A 22,761-nucleotide genomic window follows, 5' to 3' on the forward strand; every position below is an offset into this window, starting at 1 on the left:
AGTGTTGTTGTCACACCACAGAAGAGGCGCTAATCTAAAATAAAGCGTTAACAGTAAATGCTCTGCAAGTAGGTCGCGTGTGCTTGCCGTTTGTTCAAGTCAAATATAAAGCCCCATCTCACCACTACCATCACACCAGGCATGCCATCACTGCTAAGAAAATGGTTAATGTACTGTTAGTGGTTCACAGTTTAGTGCAGTAACCATGCTCTACCACCAGGGGAGTCAGCAGCACAGACAGAGCCATGCAGAGCGCTGCAGGAGGGAAGAAGGATGTAGCCAGAAGGGGGCAGATTAGAGCCAGAGTGAAGGGAACAGGAGGGGGGGGGAGGCTGGAGAGGCTCCCAACAACAACCAAGGACTGGCCGGCAGGTGTGTGCAGGCTTGGAGATGGAGGTGTTTGAGGTGAAAACATGTCAATATGACCCAGTCCTCCTGAACATATCAAAGCCTGCACCACGAGCGCCCACTCCTCGGCCGTTTGCTCCGCTGATGCGAGGGCGACATACCTCTGTGGCAGTGAGCGTGTCCAGGGGGGTCTGTGGGGACATGGCAGGACTGGCATAGCTCGATGATGAGGGGAAGGAGGGAGAGGAGGAGGAGGAGGGGGAGGAAGGGATGGTTGTGGTGGAGGAAGGGGAGTGATGGCTCTGCTGGATAAGGTCTGGTAGGTGGTGAATGCGGCCGGCAAAGCCGTTTTTCTCTGCGAGGCCGGGGGTCTGGGGCTGGCCGTGGACGTGACCGGGGCCAGCCGAGGGTGAGGAAGATGAGGAAGAGGAGAGATTGACCAACCGCTTAATGTCAGCAGTGCTCTGGAAGCAAGAACAGGCACACTTTGGGCTCGAGCAAGCAGGTGGAGATGCTAATTCCTGTCATGATTTACTCCCGTTCACAATAGTTACATCTTTGCTGTGTATGTCACCTAAAATGTCATCTATATCAAGGTATTAGAATGCTCTTAATGTATGATGAATACAAACATGAAAAGGTTATATAAAAGAACACGGAGGTAATGGTGGAGAATGAGCGGATAAACAACACTGAAACTGGACAAAGAAAAAGGACATTTCTATCAACCATCTATCCTGATGTTCAATCTATTTCCTGCTCCTCCTACCTGTCTGATGACCAGCGTGCCGTCCTTGGAGGACGTCAAGCCTTTCTCGTTCTCCGAGTCCTCCACCAGCATCGTCTTAGCCGACTCCGTCTCCCCGTTGCTCATCCTCCTGCGGAAGCCATGGGAAAATCTGACGTCCGTAACCAGACCAGCGTTAACACAGCCATGCAACACTCATGGGTTCTGACAATGCATACGGTCTATGAGCAATACGTTTAATATGATCTGGACTATCTCATTGTTGTGACACGAAATCAATGAAAGACGAAAGCAGCAGACAGTAGTAATAACGTCGACACACAAACACAGCTCCACCCACCCAGCCCTGGAGTCCTCGGGTCCTGAGGTGGACTCCTCTCCCGCCTCCTGGTCCACCTCCTCGTCGTCTTCTTCGTCGGTGGTGCCCGAGTCCTCGCTGGAGGAGGAATAGTCGGTGACCTTGTGGGGAGGCCTCGGGTCGTCCACTGCTCGAAGCTCCTTGGCAAGAGCTGTCAGATCCTGAGAGGAACAGTGAGGACGTCTTAGGAGAGACTCTGGATTGTCTAGAAGCAAAGCCTGCTATTTCAAAATGTGTGCAGAGACAAATCAAAAAGCTAGACAATCTGACGTTTTAAAGTCATCCCTCGTTACTTATATCCAACTTTTTTCTATTAAACTTAAATATACCTACAGTCTCAGGTCTCTGGGTACTTATAGAAGAACATTTTGCAGTCTTAGGTGATTTTGCAAACCTATTTTGGTCAGGCAGTACATTTCTCTCCAACTAAACACCTGTCCTCGAGTCAGCATGTTTCATAAATAGGCCAACATCCCATCTTAAAACCTTGTTCCTCCCCGTTAGTCGAGAATTAAGTCCTATTATGTTTTGGAAATCATGTCATCAGATCATAATTTAATTGTTTCTTATTCATTCATTAGTTTTCTACCCTCTAAAGTCAATGGTTTGTTGCCCTCTGCTTATTCCTTGCAGATTTGTAATAATGGAATCTTGTAAGGTCAGGGGCGAGAGAGAAAAGGGAGGAGGGACACTTCCCAGGCATGCTCAACAAAGAGTGTGACACAGTTTATCGCACAACAAACCAGGTGAGATTAGGAGCAATTCTGGCAGGAGCAAGGACACAGGAGGAGTGGGTTTGCATTCAAATGTGGCCGCATTCAAATCAGGAAGCTGCGGCAGAGGGTTAACTCGTTTACTGCCGTGTGTGGACAAGCAATAAAGTGATAAGGAACTGTGCAGGCAAGAGGGAAGACGCCAGCAGGAGGCAATACATCACAGGCAGGGAAGATCGTAACCATCCATCCTCACAAAGGACAAAAGGCTCTTTTATCACAGGCCATTATCATATAATGCAATGAGAGGGGCGATGGTGCAAGCATAGCAAAGGTGTGGTTATGTAATCTCATTTAACTGGCTTACCGCATCACCCTAAGAGGTTCCCCAACAACCATTGGATTCACCAGGTGGTTGAATAATTAGAGGAGTGGAAAATAAGAGAAAAACACAAAACCGTTTTCACCTATTCAGCATCAAACAAGTTTAACCGGCACTTTAGAAACAGGACTTACAGCTGGTCGAGTCGGCCTGGCCGGGTTCTTTTCATCTTGTTTTTTTGGAACATTTTCAGGCCGCTGGAGAGGCGATCCTTCAGATTTGGAGGAAGCTTTGAGAGAACAAAAGGAGGTCGAGTTAGTGAGGGGAAACAGAGTTTGGCAGGGAGAGCTGGCTCTGAAGCCATCTTTAAATCGGCTGAATAGAAAAAGCGTACCGGAGCGGGGAGCACAGAATGGTAATGGTGTTATTATAGTAATAATGATAATGTGCTAATAGGCAGTTAGTAGAGGGAGTGAAAGTACAGTACCAGGGGACTCACAGCGTGGCCTGAAGCGGTCCCCAGGGCTGGCCTGAGAGCTGGAGTTGGAGGATCCGGAGGAGCTGCCGCTGCCGGGTCGCGGCTGCAGCTTCTCCACCCGGTCCCACAGAGGCCGCTGCTCCACACTGCTGACACGGAACGACACCACATTAACACTAACCCAAATGAGACAATGCTATCAAAATCCAGAGGTCTCTCAGCTCACCCTGCAGCGACCCTCGGTCCGGCCGCGTTCCCGGGCTGCAGGGGCAGAGGGGACTCTCGGCGCGACAACACTGGAGACCTGGAGGTGGTCCTTACTGGTACCTGGACCAAACACATTCAAACATCCTCATGAAGTGGCATATGAGAAAACAAGTGAGAGACAAGAGACATCAAATCAACCACAACTGAGCATTTAGAGAAATCTGAACCTCTCGAATCCCCATCAAAACTTCAACTTCAATTAACACCGGATTTTGAATATGCTTTATACGCCCAAATATGGAAAATGTCTAGCTGATGTTTGAGATGAGGCAGAAACATCAAGGCAAACACACAAGACATCATGAGAGGAGGTGAATGGAGGTGGAAGGCAGGAAAGGGACGGGGGGGGGGTAAGGGGTCCCTCATCAGCTCCTTACCTTGGGAGGAACTTCCTCTCCGCTGACCTGGGGTTCGGCCTTACTAAGACCCTGAGGGTGGTGGAGGGGAGGTTGGGGCTGGGGGTCAGTGCGTGCGGGCGATGGTTGCTGCTGGGGGTCCTGGGAGCGCAGCTGGAGTTGTGCAAAGCTAGAGTTCACGCCGGCGGGCTCGCTGAAGGACTGCGAGCGAGAGACCACGGGCGGAGGAGGAGGAGGTAGAGGAGGAGAGGGGGCGGCGCTGACGCTGCTTTTTAACGCAGCCAGGTGGGACCACTGGACCTTTGATGGAGGGAGGAGGAGGGAGGAGGAAGGGAGGAGGAAGGGGAGGTGGAACAAGCAGACAACACAGTGAGACATGAAGGGAGATGTGTGGATTTTCACCAACATGCTTATATGTAAATACACATGCATACAGCACAACACGACATGATGATGGGATTCATAGTTTGGGATTTAAAGGGGACCTATCATGCAAAATGCACTTTTGCATGATAGGTCCCCTTTAAATTGATGCAAATGCTTAAAGGATAGTTCGATATAAGTGTAGGTGCAGATTCTTTTCTACTGTTTCAGCACAGAAGGAAGATATAAGGGTCTCCATATTCACTTTAAAACCCTTCTTGTCCTTGCTGCTTCGCTGCTTGACCAAAAAACCTAGTACAGAAACCCAGGAGTGAGGGAGGAGGCGAGGAGAGGAGGAGTTACCTGAGGCTCCATGGGTCGTTGCATGGCCACGGCCTCGGAGGAGGAGGGGCCGCCGTTGGAGAAAGGTTCAGAGGATCGGGGAGGCAGAGGGGGCTGCTTGGGAGGGGGGGCGACCTGAGGGGAGCCCTGAATGTTCTTACGGTACCTCTCGTCTGCCTGAGGGAATCCAACAGGACAGGGTAAGGAACCGGGGAAATATTTCATCAAATGTTTATCATTACTGTCCCTTCATAGTCTTTCTCATACTCAGAAACGTTCTTATTTCACAGACAAACGGCAACATTGTGTGGATATTACGTTAAACATGCTTGAAGCCCAATCAAGGCAGCCGGACAGACACAGGTAGAGGTGGAGACAGGACGCTTTCAAACAAATACATCCTTGTGTTGGGTAAAAAGGAGGGAAAGATGGTTGTTAATGACACAGAACAGCTCTGGTGATGGGGTCCTGCATGTTAGTCTGGGCCTCAGCCACCATCATGCAACGGCCCACACACTGAGTCAGAAGAGATTCACAGGTCGGCCAAGAGAACTCCTGAAACCTCCTTATTCTGAGGAGGAGGAAACCCACCCAGGGGAAAGGACGTCTGATGAAAAGTGGATCATTATGGGAGCTCAAATCAATGAAAGGCCTGAAAGTAAGCAGGACATTCTACATCTGTAATCATGTGGGAAGTAATAATAATATTGGAGGGGTATCCTGCTTAGATTTCCACTTAACAATTCAGACGTATAAATTCAGACGTCCAGACGGTTTTAGTAGTGAAGGAGACTAGCAACAGTGCGAGTGCCAAGAGAGGGTGGAGGATAGCAGCTCCGTTTTATTCAGGACACAAAAAGCCTGGTTGCTGTGGGTTTCTATTCTCCATCCCCCCCCCCCCCCGATTGTTTCATTCAAAGGGCCTGGCTGAGAGGACCCATGTTGTAACAAATTGCTCTGGACTATCGCCACAGCATTAAAAAAAGACAATTAAATGCAACTATTTGTGCAAAAAGAAACCAGTATTTGCTGCTGCTTGTATCGTGGTCAGTGAGGCTGTGTGAAGACAAGCAAGAAGAAGCTGGAAAGAGCAGGCAGAGCCGAGGAGGAGGTTCACCTCTCTGATTGGCTGAGGAGGAGGACTGACCGGCCTATCGGGCTCCAGACTTTCTGCCTGGGGAGGTTCAGAGTCAGGGAGTTCAGTCTGATAGGGGGTGGGGGGGTTTGAGAGCTGGTTTGGACAAGTCTCATCTGAGTCGGTGCTCTGGGATTTGTCTGAGGGGATTGTGTCAAGTTCTCTGGAGGACTCATAGGAGCCTTTTGCTACGGAAACAGCAGCGTCGAGGACCTGAGCGTGAGGGGGTGAGGGGAGGGCTCTGTCAGGGGGCAGGGTGGAGGTCTGTGGAGGCTTGGTCTTGTCGCCGGGCGGCTGTTTGGGTTGGTGCTGCAGCGACAGCAGGTAGGCCTGCTCCTGCTGCAGCCGCTGGTGGAGACGCTCGGCCTTGCGCTGCTCCTCCAGCTCCCGCCACTTGAACTCCTGTTGCAGAGCGTGGGGTCGATGCAAGGGGGTGAGAAGAGAGCTGCGGTCGGCCGGACAAACCTGTGCCAACTGTTAAATGCTTTCCTTAAAACACGTTTATACAGTCAGGCTTTGGCAGCCTGTTTTATTGCAGATGTCTGTTTTAAACACCGGGAACTCACTTTTAACGCTAGACTGTAACTGAATACATTATATAAAATAGAGAGGACGAGTTCGGAGTTCCAATCATTTGGCAAATAATTGATTCGGACAACTTGCAAAATACAAAAAAACACAACATTTCGTATTCAAATAAATGATTTACCAATTTCACGATCACAAGATGACTCAACAAAGCCAAAGATATTAAAATAACTACACCAGGCTGTGTGTGTGTGTGTGTGTGTGTGTGTGTGTGTGTGTGTGTGACTGACCAGCAGCATGGCCTGTTCCCGCAGCAGCTGCTCCTGCAGCATCTCCAGGTGTCTCTGCTCCTCCTCCAGCTGACGCCTGATGTAATCCTGTCAGAGCAAAGATGGAGAGAGAGAGTACTTCAATGTAGCAACAATATATCCTCTCAATCAGCTTCCCGAATACACAAGAACTTTGATGAACATTCTCACTTTCACCAGGACTAGTTCATTCTACCCCCTACATTACATTACATTACATTTCATTTAGCTGACGCTTTTATCCAAAGCGACTTACAATGACCGATTACAGGGACATCCTCCCTGGAGTAACTAAGTGCCTTACTCGAGGGCACACTAGTGGTGGTGTTCCTGGCGGGATTTGAACTCACAACCTTCCGATCTTCAGCCCACCTCACTATCCATTAGACCACCACTATCCCTATTAAATAGGACAATACAAGTACAAATATGATAAGACTGACCTGTTCCCGATCATTCCTCCTCTTCTCGTCGTCAGCCCTCCGGCGCTCTTCCTCTTCTTTACGTCTACGATCCATCTCCTCGACACGCCTCTTGTCCTCCTGCTCGCGGCGGCGCTGCTCTCGCTCCTGCTGCCTCCTCATCTCGCGCTCGCGGCGCTGTTGCTGTGGAGCCACAAGACAATAATGTCAACAAATGTTTTAGCAAGGTAGTGGTGGTCTAATGGATGGTGAGGTGGGCTGAAGATCGGAAGGTTGTGAGTTCAAATCCCGCCAGGAACACCACCACTAGTGCGCCCTTGAGTAAGGCACTTAGTTACTCCAGGGAGAATGTCCCTGTAATTGGTCATTTAGTCGCTTTGGATAAAAGTAATGTAATGTAATGTAGATCAGTCTCTTATCTTAGAGCTGCATAACAGAAAAAAAAATGTCATCATATCCTCCAACCTCTTCCAGCCGCCTCCTCTGCTCCTTCTGCTGCTCGATGCGTTTCTGCCTCTCGGCCAGCAGTTGGCGCTTGTACTCCTCCTGCTCTCTGAGCTGCTGCTCCTGGAGGTGCTGCTGGCGGCGCAGCGCCTCTGAACGCTCCTTGTTCTCCTGCTGCAGTCGGATGAAGTCGCGGCGCAGCGTGGATTCCCCTGGCTGATTGACAATGGAGCTAGACGATAGGAGGAAAGATGGCAGCGATTAAAAACAGTGGGGTTAGATTGTAATGACTTCTAATAAGTAGGTAAACCTGTTTTGTTTTCACCTGGGCTCTCCCTCCTGCTCTGGGGGATCCTCTTCCTCTTCCTCACTGCCACTGTACTCGTACTCTGTCTCATCTGTACAAGAAAAAATGGAACAAGTTAGAACCAGAAACTTTTTTTAAGAGATAACTAAAAGGCAGACAAGCCAGACGCACCTTTCTCCCCCCTCTTCTTCTTGGTGCGGTCAATGTGGTCTTTGAGCTGGATGCGGACTTGCCTCTCGTTGGGCTGGTCTCGGATGAAGGGGTGCTTCAGAAGCTGCTCTGTGGGGGGCCGCTGCGTGTAGTTCTTCACCAGAGAGCCCTCGATGAAGCTGATGAACTTTTTGGACCTGTAGTGGGCGGAGGAGAGTCAGCAGGGAGGAACGATGCAGGACCGAGAGGGTGACAGATACAAGGAGACAGCGGCTGCCAGACAGATGCTTCAGCCATGAAAGCATGGAGCACATCCAGGGATGCTAAGTCAAACGGACACTCCTGCAAACAAGCTTGAGATTACAGATTACCCATCAGCCCTAGCAACACATCTTCCCTCCATGTCTCTGAAACATTGAGGTTTATACATGTGGACAGGTAGCATCCGTCACATATATACCATGAAAACACTGAAATATGGGGTGCACTGCAATTCAATTCTCATCACAATTGCACCTGCTGCCATTAAAGTGAGGGTTTGATTCACTTTTAATGAAACAATTTAAGAAATCAAATAATCTTAAAGCTAAATAAAGTATTTTTAATGCAACACAGGATAGGGCTGTGCGATTATGGCAAAAATCATAATCACGATTATTTGGGTCAATAATTGATATCACGATTATTAAATACGATTATTCATTGACTTTGAAAACATAAATGTATTGAACTTTAAAACAAATACAAATAATAATTTGAACAGTATCTTTTTAACTGTTGATTACCCTGAACGTATAATTCAACTGAAAAACCAATACAAAAATTAATTAAATAAATGATACATTTATATTTACATTTAAATAAATAATATCAAAATAATAAATACCAATAAACAAGATCAACAAATATTTTGGAGCGCACTTCCACAAGCTACTAAACATATATAAATATGATAAATACAAATAAATGAGACCAAAATTAATTAGATCAACCTAGCAAAGCTAAATAATTGTTTTTTTCGATTATGTTGTTTTCGTAATTGTGGCAGGCCAAAATCGTAATTGCGATTAAAATACGATTAATTGCACAGCCCTAACACAGGATTATATTAATGTAAAAGCAAAGCCAGGCTAAATGTGTCTGTTAAAACAGGAAGTAGTTCATCTTAGATCTAGTGCTAGCTAAAGAAACCTTGTCTGCAGTGCGTCCAGAGCAGCGCTGCAGTGCGTGCCAGGAGAGGCTGAGCCTCAGAGCAGGTGTACCACAGATGTTCAACTCAGCAGCAGAACACAAGCTCTGGATTCAAGCCTCTGTAGCTGCCTGGGCTGAGGTCAGAGATAAAATCTAAATGCACAAGAGTACAAATGGAGAGGCCAAGTAGGAAATCTATACATAAAATCTGATTCAAACCTTTTGTGTGAGGATTTTTATGGGTGTAATGAGGATTGGAAAGGATGTAAATGCATAACAAACCACATCTTCTGGGTGTTTACAGTACCTACCATTTTTTAGACTTGAGTCTGGGAGGAGGGTTTCTTGGAATGAGGAAGAGCGCACGCATTGGGTGCATGTCACAAAGTGCTGGAAGAAGACGAACAAACACAGAAGATCAATTACAAATTCATGTGACTGAACCGACACAAAAATAAACTAATATTAGGTAATAAACAGGTACTCACGTGGCGCTCCTTCAGCCATTTCAATAGCTGTGATACCAGTAGACCACAGATCACTCTGCGAGACAAGGAGGCGCAAATTAAGCAAAACTGCAGCAAGCACACGTACAAATCAAGTGTTCAATGTCAAGTAAAGCTGCACATTTTTATTTTCAATATAGTTTAAAATGCACATCATTTTTAAAGCTGATGTTTTCAAATGTCTGTTTTGTAAGTCTAAAACAGTATATCTAGTAAATAAAGTTACATATGATATAAGAAAAGCAGCAAAAGTCCATATTTGGGAAGCTGGAAACAGCATTTCCTATGAAAATGTACTCGTTGCAGCTCTTATGTCGAGTTTTGGGTGTTGAGGCTCTTACTCTGTAGTCGTATGTAGCGTCTGGGTTCTCGTCACAAGCGATGACCTCAGGGGCCATCCAGTAAGGCGTCCCGATGAAGGTGTTCCTCCTCCCCACGGTCCGATCCAGCTGAGCACTGACACCAAAGTCCACTACGGAAAGACATGACCGTCAACAAGGTGCTGTGCACAGACGTGAGGAAAGGGAGGGACACATTTAGAGGTAACACCTGCCACTTACCCAGTTTCACTTCTGCATTCTCAGTCAACAGGACGTTTTGACCCTTGATGTCACGGTGGATGACGTGGTGGGCGTGAAGGTGGGCCAGACCCTGAGGTGGAGAAAGGGGAGGACATGAGTGAGGAAGAGGAAAGAGGAGAGGAGGAGAGGAGAGGAGGATGCACTCACCCTAAGGATCTCTCTGGAGATGTATGCGATCCAGTCTTCTTTCAGCTGGTTCCCCTTCGTGTTCTTCACCAGGTCTGTGATGGAACCAGCTCCACAGAACTCCATCACCAACTACAATCAAAAACAAGCATCAGAAGATACGTCTAGAAAATCCAAAAGAATAATGACTTGACCCTTGTAATAATATCCACATTTAAAGGAGACCACAGTAGATAAGTTATGGATCATGGAGATTAAGATACCTAGGTTTGTAAAGGAACTGATCATGGCCGCTACATATTTCCCATACTGCGTCCTGAGCCTTAATATCTGGAGTGGATTTGAGGACTTACCCAGAGCTGGTCATCGTGTCCCGGGGGGCTCTTCTTAATGAAAGCACCGTAGTAGGTGGCTATGTTTCGGTGGTGGGAATACTTCTTCAGCATATTGATCTCCAGTTTAATTTCCTCCTCTTCATCCTAGACACACAATGACACGTTACAGAGGGGGGGGGACACAGACAAGAGGGGGGTTGTCCTTCCACTGGAAAATCTACATTTATAAATAATCACTGTGCAGGAAGGGCTGAACGATTAATTGATTAATTGCGATTTGAAATTATGCTATTATGAAATCGCAAAAAAAAGGTGGGCTCCACATGTACCAGCCATTGTTAACCAATCAGAAGTGGCCCATGATAGAAGGGGATAGACAGATTGATCCAATCACCTGCCAAGTGTTTTTGAAAGTGCCTGCCCTTTTCCAAATGGCTTCCAATGGAGCTTTCCTAGATGGTTTGGTGAAACAAACCATCTGAGTCAGGTTAGTAATGCTCCATCACATGTTCTACATCTATTACAGGGTGAGTCTGAAACTGAAGCTTGACTTTAAAGCAACCCAACGGAAGTTTCATGTAAGTTTAGTTCTTTCACTCGTAGCTCGGGCTGCGGGGGTGCTAGAGACGGGAGCACGTTGATACGACCTTCCCAGCCGGAGATATGGCCGCATTTTACAATAAACTTCCGTTGGGTCTCTTAAAAACAAATATCGCAAGTCGAATCGCAATATCTGTCGCAATTAGATTATTTCCACAAATCGTGCAGCCCTACTGAGTGGGACCTTAATCATCATTTGGACATTTAATTTCGGATCCAAATCAATTCACTTTTATACTGAGGGTCGTAGCACAGTGTCAAGATATGTGACAACGCCCCGGTGGTTTCACTTCAGCCAGGCCTCGTCCATCGAATATCTGGGACTCTGCTTTATAACAATGCAGCAGGAGTCGTCCGTCTACTGGCAAATTATTCCTTTGTTTAGGGATTAATGATGCATGAGCGAGTCTCAAAGTGAGTTGATAGTGTACAGTAGCCATTATCAGTAATCCCTTGTTAAGAGAACTACTAAATATACATTAGATCGATGGCAGATCCATTAGCATCAGGCACACATCCTGAGTACACTTGCTTATAGCTGGGTAGAGAGCTAGGAATCATGCCTCCTATTTATCTGCAAAAAAAATAGTTGCAAAAAAAAGGGTTTGATCACAATACACTAAAACATGATAAATGAAACTTGTGAAATACTTGAAAAATAAGCCAACAATAAAAGCCAAAAACACAATAACTATTATGCAAAGTGGTTTTAGGATCGCTGAATAAATGATTATTAATCAACCAAAAATGGACACCTTTTAAAAATCACATCCTTTAAAAGCTGTAGACACCATAGGGACATCTATACGTTTAAGAAAACTCCCAGATGTTTTAATTCTGCTGTAAAGTGACTTTAAATATTATTAGCGAACCTGCTCTTGAATGAAAGGTCAGAGCTAGCTGCAGTGTGAACTCTCCCTGCTTGCACCCAATAGCAACGTGATTGATTAACAGTGACGCACTAATTGAACACATGCAGGGGTCAGCCCGCTCTGCTTTACGGTCGCATCGCCGCTCCTATAGAGAGTACAGTGGGAGGAGGAGGGGGGGGGGGGGGGTGGTTGGACAGCATCATCCCTGCAGACAAGGTGTGCCTCTTTATATTAGCAGTGATGTTATTGAATAGAAAAGAAGGTGATGCTAAGTGTGTTATTGCTAAACTGTGCATCACCTATAGCAAAATGGCAGTTGGCTGTCTGTGCAGGCGGCCATGCTGCTGCTGCATGACTCGTTTTGAGTTGACGTAAGCCTTTCTGTTGTGCGCACCCCCTCCCCTCTCCCATCTACCCCCTCTCTGCCGTGCAGCTGTTGGATTATCACACTGCCGACTGTGAAAGCTTCGCTGCCACAAGTCACACGGTGAGACCGAGACTGACTCAATCATATGGGGATGTGAGAGAGACAGAGGAGTGGAGGATATGACGGTTAACTATATCTGAATATACATTACACACACAAAAGGAATTATTCATCTGGGTCACACTAATATCCATACATTAACATGAAGGGGATATAATAAAAAGGTTTAATACTAAGTGCAGTCCAGATAAGTAGCCATGTTCTTAATACATTCTGAGATATGAGAAAAGCAGAATATACAAAACAAGGATGTTTAAGATTTGTTTAAAGGCAGGGTCCCAATCTGTCCAGTCAACTTTCTACCAGAAGATTTGAAATGTTATTAGTATTAAATTAGACAAATCTAAAGTAGAAAGACATTGGTTTTGAGCTGTGAGGGTATTTGGCAGCTCAGAAGAGGAGTGGAGGAGTGTTTGGGATTTGATCATGTGGGTCAGACTGACTCAGGATGAGCTCGACAGCCAGGAAAGAAGACTAACACACACTGCGCCAATCAGGTGATGAAGAAATATTTCTTCTTGTGAAAGAGCGTGATTCAAATAAAGATGTGGTTTGGATATGACTTACTGCATTATCTGTAAGAATATATTCTATCCAGCTACTTGCTTTTATTTAGTGAGCATGGATGTAGGGATAAAATAAGGAAGTATTTTCATTATAGGAGAAATGAATATATTTTCAATTTATTCATAGCTAAAATTGTCTAAAACTACATTTTCGCAATGAATTATTGGGCAACAAAAGTGTCAGGTAGGTGAAGTCAAGCTGACCTACAAATAGGTACATCTGCTTTATTAGTTTAATGATGCAGACAATACACATGAATCATTCAATCATGTGCAGGTAATAACATATGGCTCTGATACCCGTCTAGAAAATATCATGCACAACGTTCATTATTTCAAGACAACATATAGTGAAACAGGTTCAGCCTCAGTGGGCTTTACGAGAAAATCATTCCATAAGTTACTACATGTCTAGAAGACACACCTGAGCAGTGTCAGAGCAATATACCGGGAACACATGATAACTAATCAGTGTGTCACTCATGACTCAGCGTGACGTCAGCTCAGGTGAGGAGTGGCCGCCGGCGAGTCGGGGCACAGCTTCTATCTGTGGCTCTGAATATCAGTAAATGTGTCTTTTAGTCGTCTCCTTTGAATGATTATTTACTGTCAACATCTGTATATGTATTAATTTTGCTATAGTAACTTGTTGAATGTATTTATTGTGTGCCCTTTGGAGGGTTATATATTTGTATAATGTCTTTTGCTAAAAGATGGCAATAATATATGTCAAGAAAAAAAGTGTCTTTTCTAAAAGGAAGTGATGCATGAGGGCGATTAAGATGATGACTTAAGACTTTGCTCCCCAGGGAGGATGATGAACAACTCATCCACCACACCAGCTTGTTATTTGTGAATGCGCGTCTATGATTACAAATCATTATTATGTACGTGTGTGTGTGGGTTGTTGGCCTCCGCTGCGACTCTGAAACCTCCTGCTTTGTGTTTCTGCATGTGTGGTTGTGTGCGTTCTCTCATCTGCAGACGGGACCTCCCACAGCTGAGGGCAGCATAATGACGTACTTCACTCAATAAGCATCCTGTTGCCCCTACCCCGCCCCTGCTGTTTATTATGGGGGGGGGGAAGACTCATTACAGAGCATAGCATTTCTCCTCTGTAAGCTCAAAAGCATGTCGACGTCAGATCCAATGGAATGTCTCCTGATTTAAATAATAACCAGACTATAGTATGCACAAGAACTGTGTTATACAAGAACCTTGTTTTGAGTTCGTTTGCTATCAACACTACTCCTGCACATGGGTATGTTCAAATCAGAGCAATATGTTGTTCAGCCTTACCTCCGTGACGTCCATGACTTTGATGGCAGCCAGCTGTCCAGTCTTGACATGTCGTCCCTGTGGAGAGATTAAACGAGGTGAACAAAAGGAAGTGGGTGGACACGTGACGGACAGAAACACAGAATGTAAAGTACAATACAAATTGACACATTAAAGGTCCCCTATTATACTGTTTTTCATCAATATATTACAGGTCTCAGATATATACAGAACATGTCTCTGATTGGCTGAAACACCAAACAGATCATTGCAGCATTACCCATAATCCCCTCTGTTTCAGCCCTGTTTCCAAAGTGCTGATTCTCTGTCTGTTACTTTAGATGAAAATAAGGAGCCCCTCCCCACGCCCCTCTGAGAGATATTTGGTTAAAAAGAACACAATGGTGCTCTAGGAGGAGATTCAGGTGATAAGGGGGGGGGGGGTACCTTGGTTGGTGATTGGCTAATGGTTACTCAAGCCAAAAAATCGTTATGACATCATAAAGTGGCCAAAATCTGATCAGCTCATTTTCAGACAGGTTTTTATAGAAATGGATCAGGACAAAAAGAGAGCGAATCTTTTCTCCTGAAACTTTCAGAGTCTCTTTACACAGAGAGGACACATGTTGATGTAGAAGAGACATGAAGAAGAGGGGACACATGTTGATGTAGAAGAGACATGAAGAAGAGGGGACACATGTTGATGTAGAAGAGACATGAAGAAGAGGGGACACATGTTGATGTAGAAGAGACATGAAGAAGAGGGGACACATGTTGATGTAGAAGAGACATGAAGAAGAGGGGACACATGTTGATGTAGAAGAGACATGAAGAAGAGGGGACACATGTTGATGTAGAAGAGACATGAAGAAGAGGGGACACATGTTGATGAAGAAGAGACATGAAGAAGAGGGGACACATGTTGATGTAGAAGAGACATGAACAAGTGGATTTTGCATAATAGGTCCCCTTTAAGGGCTGGGTTTGGTGCTCAAAACTTTTAAAGCATATATCGACAACATTTCCCTCGTCCAAAGAATATCAGATTTCTATGCTTTTGTACCCAGATCTTGAAATAAAATATGTGGTACCATTATAATGGTTTTAACCTTACATAACCCTCAGCCATTTGGTGCTTCCAGCTTCTGAAATGTGTTCTGTCTTATGTCATTGTTTATTAAATAATATATGTGTTATGGTCTGCTATCAATCAATTGAAACGTTTTTCCCATTAAAGATTACAATCTCTTATCCCACGCTATATATACAGTGCATACCACAGATGAGAATATTATTCCCAAGCTATATATCCCCAACATTCCCAGACTCCTCTGCTCTCCTAACACCATACTGCCACTCCTTACATAAACAAAGGACAGAAATAGAGGCCTCTCCTCGACCCCCCCCCCGTCCCTCCCGCCCCAACAGGAGATAAAGCATGGGACATTTTTGGGAGCTGTCCAGATCGAGTATGGGTATTCCCCTCTCTGACTCTTAAGGACACTGCAGTGATCGTGCTGCTGTGTCTCTGCAGCAACTCAGCCAGGCACACACACTCTGCATAAAGCAAGTGGACAGTAAATGCAGATTCAAACACACATATGGACGCCCGGACCTCCACCACCATCATCATCTTAGCCAGTGCATTCCATAGTCAATTGAAACTGTATGGATTATGACAATAAAAGCCATGCAAGCTTAGGGGCCCGCTCTTTCACTGGGCGGATGAGAGGGACACTTTACAATGCCTTTAATCCTCTCCACTTTGATCCCAGGGGTCGCCACTAAAAAAAAAACAACAGTGAAGCCGACTTTATGGCCTCCTGAGCTGCATGCTGTGCTGGGTTCACTGGACACAGGTGGACCAGGAGGAACTCAACTCATCACTGGGATTTAAGTGCAAAAAAAGTCATAGGATTTTTGTATTAAACTATTAATAAAGAACATGTTTCTCCACCAAGGTTCAAGGTTCTTTATTTGTCATACGAACATAGCTACAGAGTAGTTATGTCGATGAAAATTTTAGGTCACAGGCTTCTCCAACAGCGCAACACAATAATACAGATAAACAGACAAATAGTGCAAGTAAATACAAAAAGAAAAATAGTTTTAAAAAAGTGAAATAAGAGTCTATTATGCAAGCTATTGGAATGATATATTAGATAAATAGATAAATAATTACTAAGTAGCAGATGGATATTATGAAATTGTTTCAGCAGTTCAGGTGTTTATCAGTCTTATTGCCTGTGGGATGAAACTGTCTCTGAATCTGGAGGTTTTTGTCCGGATGCTGTGGTGACGCCTGCCAGGCTGAACAGTTTGTGGCTGGGGTGATGGGGGTCTTTTATAATTCATTCATAGATATCTCTTAAAGGCTGGTGCTTAAAACTGTTTATTTATTTATATTATGTGTAATGCCTTGTTAACATGCTATGAATACGATCTCATGTGCAAAGAAACTCTCCTTTGCTAGTTTCTCACTTACTGTATGTTATGTCAAAAGAAGGATTGCTATTATGAAAGACGACTGCATATTTGATGAATACTGTCACTGCACGATAACATTTTGGTGGCAACTACAAACCCCAAAAATAGAGTCAACAATGACTCACTCACTGCCACCACTTGTTTTGTTAAATGCCCTCCAGCCCATACCAGGTGTAAACACTGCACCTGCACAGGTTAAATGGTGTCAATGGTTTCTCTTCCTTAACGATCGGTAGAATAAAAAAGGAGGTAGGGACTTTGAAAATCAAGAAGCCAATTGTGTCTATGCACTCAATCAACCCTCCGAGTGTTGTTACCAAACCAACACTGTTTAGGTTTACTCGTTAAGGTTCATAGTGCCTAGTTAAATGTATACAAACCTAAGAAAACTAGCTGTTTACAGGTGGTTTATTGATGATTTAAAGTGATGTGGTTTGGAAGAGATACTAGGATGTGAGCAGTAAAACTTTCTCTGCGAGTCGTCACACAACTTCCTTCATCTTGTGGGTGGAGGTAGGGTTATCTAGGCCACAAGGTTATTGCATCTCGATACCACAAAACAACTGGGTTACACAACATAAGCATACGAGTAATGAGATGGATGGCCGGATTTCACAGGAGTTTCTTGGCACACTTAATCCCCTGATTTCATCAATGCATTGTCCTGAACAACACAAGTTAGAACAAACCATGTGAATCAGGTACTGTTGACAGTTGTCAATGGTTTCAGCTCTAGTCCTGTGTTTGGCCCCTGTGTTCGGCCCCTGTGTTCGGCCCTGCAGCAGCCAGCGGGGGCGTGGCTGTGGAGGTTATCTGAGGCACCGAGCTATCACTCAGCTCCTGGCCTCCATCGCTGCTGCTCTTAACCACGGCCAGATGTGCTGCTGGCCTCTCTCCAGCGCAGCACTAAACCTCCGACTGACTTACTGACTGCCTTTAGAGCCAGAGGGTTCAAATCTACACTAAAACCAAATACATCAAAACAACTGTGGTGGTGAGGAAATCTCCGGAAACTCCATAATTGAGGCTGCTCTAGAATTTGAACTTTACCGTTTAATGAGCTTTTTGTTCATGATGTCCACTGTGAAGAAAATACACACCAGGTGTTGTCACAATGTCTTCTTAAAACCAAAAGAAGTGCAAAATCACTGTTGTTATTTGTGTTTTTGGGGTGATTTCCAGGTAACAAGTGAGCACTGTTTCAACATGTACACTTCTCCACAAGGCTCGTATCCTCTGCATCCTGATGGACTAGAACACAAACAACCTACATTGTGTACATTAATGTAAGATCAATCACACTTCAGAATGCTTGCTGGCTTCGACCTACTTGTTTCCACACCGGTAACACTTGGCTCACGTTCCCATTGCACAACACAGTGCTGGAATTGAGCGACATGCTTTTAACCGGCCGTGTAGCTGCAAAACAAACTGGGCTTCATGTTATGAGTTCACACAGAGAGGGGAGGGAGAGAACCACTGGGGGCGTTAGTTTGGTTCTTTAAAAGGTCACTAGTGAAAGTGTGTGTGTGTGTCTGTGAGTGTGTGTTGGTAAAGCTGTGGTAATGAGGGATGGATGACCCCCTCATGTATGGTTGTGTGAAGATCTAAGGTGACATTTGAACTGGTAGAGTGGGTGGACAGAAGGTGATACACAGGCAGGTCACCGTCACACACTCTTGAGCACACACTTCTGCTGCAACACACATCAGATGCATGCTAATGACAATTGCATTGTTTGTGGAGCCTAGGATTTCCATTGCCATACTTACACTGTAGTAAGCCTCTGAACTTTGCTGGGGGAAGACATGATCAATCAGCAGTGAGCACATGACATCCAGGACTGTGCCTTGCCCCCTGCCTCTCTGGGCTCTTTAACTTCAACTGCATACCAGCACACTGACCCAATTCTCACACACACAGTCTCCAATCCAGCGCTCTCTAGAGAAGCAAGGATGGAAGAAGTGGCGGAGACAAAGACAGAAATGAGAGCGGACAGAGAATAAAGGAAGTGAACAGGGAGATGAGGAGAGAGTCTCCAACAGGAGGCCAGCTGATGTGACTATTGATCCCAGTGCAGTGCTCGGCTGCTGTAAGCGATCAAAGACGCCTGCAGGAGACGTTCATCAGGTCTAAACAGGAATTTGAATATTACACCTGAAAGCGTGTCGGAGTGAAAATCAGCCGGCAACGACATGCAGTGAATTATATCCGTAATTGATAGGTATGTCTACTTCACTAACAGGTTTTTAAAGCAGGGGAAAGATCCAACTGTGAGGACACATCCCAGGCCCTGGTATGTGGTCATTACATTAACATCAAAACTAGAGGAAGAGCTGTTGTTTAGGAAATAGTTTTGAGCTGCATGTGGTACGAATGGAAGCAAGGTGTGTGGGTCTTAATTAACGAGAAAAGGAGTTTAGTCTTGAATAAATAAAAAAACCCAATTTAGAGTGTGAAGAACTATTTGTCCGGGTGAATTAAAACGAGAAGAGTGTTGCTGTCGAGCGAAGGCGCTGAAGAAAGACAGGCAGGAGTCTGTCTGCTCCGCCAGCGCCTTTGTGTCTCATCTCAACACCACTCAGTAATGAGGTTTCTCAATGAGCTTCACACAGACAGTGGCATGAACACACTCTCTCACACACACGGACAGACAGACACTGGGAGTTCTGTTCAGGCAGCGTGTCAGTCAGGGGACGTTGTGGGTCTTGTGACACCCATTAGGGAGAGGGTCAGTGTGGGGGGGAGATGGGGACAAAAGAGATGCATACTGTGTCAGTTAGAGAGGATTCAGTCTGCTTCAACTTGAACAAGCCTTTTCAGCCATCTAGAAAGATCACAAATTAATGTTCTTGCTAGCATGTGTGCTAATGCAGTGTATTGGTCATACAAAAGGGAGGGAGTGTGTCCCAATATGGGCCCCTGATGCAGCATGGGGGACACTTTAATTGTTTAACCATTCAGATCCAATGGATATACCAATGAGCTTAACACAAGAGACATTTTCAAGGGGTCTTAAACCTATATGTGCAAGTAACAAGTCATTATTGGTGTCATAATTATTAAAGTTAATTTAATCTGCCAAACAGCTACACATTCCTAAATATCAAGTAATAATAATCACACGGCTTCTATTCTATTCAGCTAGATCCTCAGTTTTCCAAACCCCATGCCTGTCGACGTGTTGACAAATCAAGCTAACGGCGTGTTGGCAGCGCCACGATTCACTGTCAACTTTGATAATCAAGTGTATTGTTCGAGTGTAACACATGTGCAAAACAAAAACCACATTTATGGGATCCTTGCCAACGATTGTTTGTTATATGCCTTCTTCAAATATTGGTAGTGATTGCCCAATAATGCATTATTAACACTGATGTCTACATTAATCCAGTATTAGTCAATAGCCTTTGCTGTGTCACATGACTGAGGCCTGAGACACTTCCCCCTCCCCTCTCCATGGCACTGGTAGGTGTTTGACAGATTGTATGAGAGGTTTAGTTCCTACCCCATGTGCCCGTCCTGAGGGCAGGGGGCGAGGCTGCCCCTTAAGGTGGGGGGAGTAAACAAAAGGGAGATGGTGCTGGGAGAGGAGGAACTACTGAAAATATGACATACGCTGCTTCTGAATGAGCAAATGATACCACTGGATGTCAAGAATGCCTCCTTAAAAAGCCTGTTATGAGTTGTAAATGTGCACATGAATAATTAAATCATCTTTCCATTTGAGGCCATGGGGAGTATACAGCCACGTGACCTTGCTGGTGATAACGAGTGAACCAAATAGCCTCCTCAAAGTCAATTCACCAGCCAAACACACGCATGCACATTACTGTATGGTATGGAAATAGTGTTGGCACAGCCTTGGCACGTCCCATGGATGCACAGCACGCGGGGGGGGCAGGTCAGCGGGGGGCTCTGTAAAGCCTCAGGCCTGGCTATATATGGCTGTTCTGTAGAGCAGGGGGAGTCTTCCCTGCATGCCACGCTCAATTTGAGGAATTATGTCTTTTCTATGTTATCATTACTCTCTTTTTTCTTTTTATTCCTATATCCCGCAGAGTGGGGCACCTGAGATAATCTGCTGAGGCAGCTGGTTCAGAGCCAACTGATAAAGAGCGGAGGGGGGAGAGGATCTCTTGTGCAGGAGCTTTTAAAGAGTGTGGAGGTATATGCATTACTTTAAAATGACGAGATACCAAGCATGTGAGGCAAATGTCATTTGCAAAAAACATGGAGGGATCGACTAGTTTAAACTTTACAGCAGTTTTAGTTAAAAGCACCAGAAGTATAGAAAGCATGCATTTTGAGAACTACACTACTTTTTGTATTTGATGCATGCTCATAATACTGCACATCTATCTATAGATCTCATCACAACGAGTTGAGTGATTTGGAAAAGGGCTTTTTAGCCATAACGTAATTCTCATCGTGGCCGTCAGTCAGATTCTGCAGTGCTGTGTTTTCAGAGGTTGACTGTACTCTGGCTCCTCTCCAGGGGCAACGGCTGCCCTCCTGGCAGAGAGAGCATCTCCAGAGCCGGCAGCACAGCATGGCCGCACAAAGCTTGACATGGCATTTCGGGTCTTACAGAACAGCTTGCTTCTTTATTTTCCTTTGGGTAAAGTAGTGCAACACAGCAGGGGTATAGAGATAGACTGTGGTGGTATAGGACCCGAGGCCTTTTAATCGGGTGCATTATAGAGAAACCTCTTTTTCTAAAATGATCAGAATTAAGATTTATGATCAAATAATAAATGGACAAGACTACAAATCTGACACTACAGGTTCAAGAGGCAGGGAAATGTTTCCTTACTATAGACAGCAATGCACCAAAAACTACTCCGACTACAAGTCAGCAAAAAGCTTGCAGAAACAAATATTCCCCCTATGGAATAAATGCAGTTATAATGGACATTAGTTCTGAAATCCAACTTCAAATGCAACATCCAATCAAGATCACACATTCCACTCCCTATTGCCTGCCTTGAAAAACAAAAGCAGCCAAAGGAAAGACGACTGAAAGGAATCAAAAGTCACCACAAATCAAGAAGCTTGGTCACATTGTGCGAGCTAAAAGGGCCTTGCAATCTGTGACCAAGTGCTTGACAAAGCAGAAAAGGTCTCAGAGGGAGAAGAAACTCCACCCCTGTTTCAGTTGGGGGGCTGTTGTGATTATTCAGTCGGTTGGTGTTTGAAACCCTGCGGACAAACTCCTCCTTTCTGTGGATCTTAACGGACAGCCAGAGAGACCCAGAGAGCCGGGACACAAACTCAGCTTTGTGAGAGCGTTGGGCAGCTTCTGCCTGGATCTGGACAGCTGCTCCTCTACCAGTTGCAGCCCCCCTCACCCCCCTCCACCACCACATGCTCATTCAACTGGTTAACATGACAGTCAATGCAGTGACTGACAGCTGATCGAAAAGCAGGCTACTGCTGCATGAGGCTACAGTTAGCTATGACTGTGCTATAGACACTTTCCCATGCAGGCTGTTAGGACCATGTCTTTGTGTAAACTGCAGGCTAATCTGACAGCCCCCTCTCGCACAGAATCCATTCCCAAACAGCAGCACTCGCAAATAGAATTAGCAGTGGACAGTGAATGGAGCGAGAGATTAAAGGGGACAAAAAGAGGCAGCAGCAGTAATTCTCTGTCCCATACGCCCCGCTTTAAAACACATCTGGTGGCGAGATAGCATGCGAGCATCACACTTCCTCATGACAAGCATGAGGCCCTGATTTCAGGTGTGGCGATCATATGAGTACAGATGTGTGTGTGTGGAGGGTCCCGGAAGTTGCCAGCACTAAGGGATTGAATGCAGGTCACTGGAGCACTGAGGGCTGTCAGAATCAAATACTCGGCTAAGCTTGCTGCTTAGTGCACAAGCAAATTGATGTTTTTTTCCCGGGCTAGCCTATTAACAGACTAGGCCGTGCTTAGCAAACTAGATGTCTGCTTTGCATGTAGGCATGTGGTTAAATGTCATCCAACAGTGGGGAACAAAATGGAGCCTCCTGGCTTGCTAGCTGCAGCAATAACAACACAAGGAGGCCCGATGCAACACTAGGACGGATGAGTCTCCAATCCAAGGCCATCCCTCCATCAAACCCCACATCCTTCACTTCTACTCGAGCTGTCTCTC

The 22,761-nt window shown here is 45.3% G+C and overlaps 1 protein-coding gene across 20 annotated transcripts in view; it reads right to left on the minus strand.

The window, feature by feature from the left end:
• Positions 1–22,761, minus strand: part of LOC117498859 (mitogen-activated protein kinase kinase kinase kinase 4-like) — a 29,450-nt gene that overhangs the window by 5,454 nt on the left and 1,235 nt on the right. For 2 of the 20 annotated variants that reach the window (XM_034150999.1, XM_034150997.1), the window contains exons 3-24: positions 14,153–14,209; positions 10,347–10,472; positions 10,015–10,125; positions 9,847–9,937; positions 9,628–9,758; positions 9,269–9,323; positions 9,092–9,170; positions 7,611–7,786; positions 7,458–7,530; positions 7,154–7,364; positions 6,710–6,871; positions 6,249–6,335; positions 5,413–5,904; positions 4,317–4,472; positions 3,612–3,890; positions 3,194–3,294; positions 2,977–3,116; positions 2,684–2,778; positions 2,535–2,543; positions 1,437–1,615; positions 1,118–1,247; positions 510–812 (exon numbers count right to left, since the gene is read on the minus strand). In XM_034150999.1, coding sequence (XP_034006890.1) covers positions 510–812; positions 1,118–1,247; positions 1,437–1,615; positions 2,535–2,543; positions 2,684–2,778; positions 2,977–3,116; positions 3,194–3,294; positions 3,612–3,890; positions 4,317–4,472; positions 5,413–5,904; positions 6,249–6,335; positions 6,710–6,871; positions 7,154–7,364; positions 7,458–7,530; positions 7,611–7,786; positions 9,092–9,170; positions 9,269–9,323; positions 9,628–9,758; positions 9,847–9,937; positions 10,015–10,125; positions 10,347–10,472; positions 14,153–14,209 — 3,243 coding nt within the window. The remainder of the gene's footprint in view (positions 1–509; positions 813–1,117; positions 1,248–1,436; positions 1,616–2,534; positions 2,544–2,683; positions 2,779–2,976; positions 3,117–3,193; positions 3,295–3,611; positions 3,891–4,316; positions 4,473–5,412; positions 5,905–6,248; positions 6,336–6,709; positions 6,872–7,153; positions 7,365–7,457; positions 7,531–7,610; positions 7,787–9,091; positions 9,171–9,268; positions 9,324–9,627; positions 9,759–9,846; positions 9,938–10,014; positions 10,126–10,346; positions 10,473–14,152; positions 14,210–22,761) is intronic. The other 18 variants (XM_034151010.1, XM_034151009.1, XM_034151008.1 and 15 more) reach the window with 17 other exon arrangements.

Source organism: Trematomus bernacchii, unplaced genomic scaffold (genome assembly GCF_902827165.1).
Source record: "Trematomus bernacchii unplaced genomic scaffold, fTreBer1.1, whole genome shotgun sequence".
Lineage (NCBI taxonomy): Eukaryota > Metazoa > Chordata > Actinopteri > Perciformes > Nototheniidae > Trematomus > Trematomus bernacchii.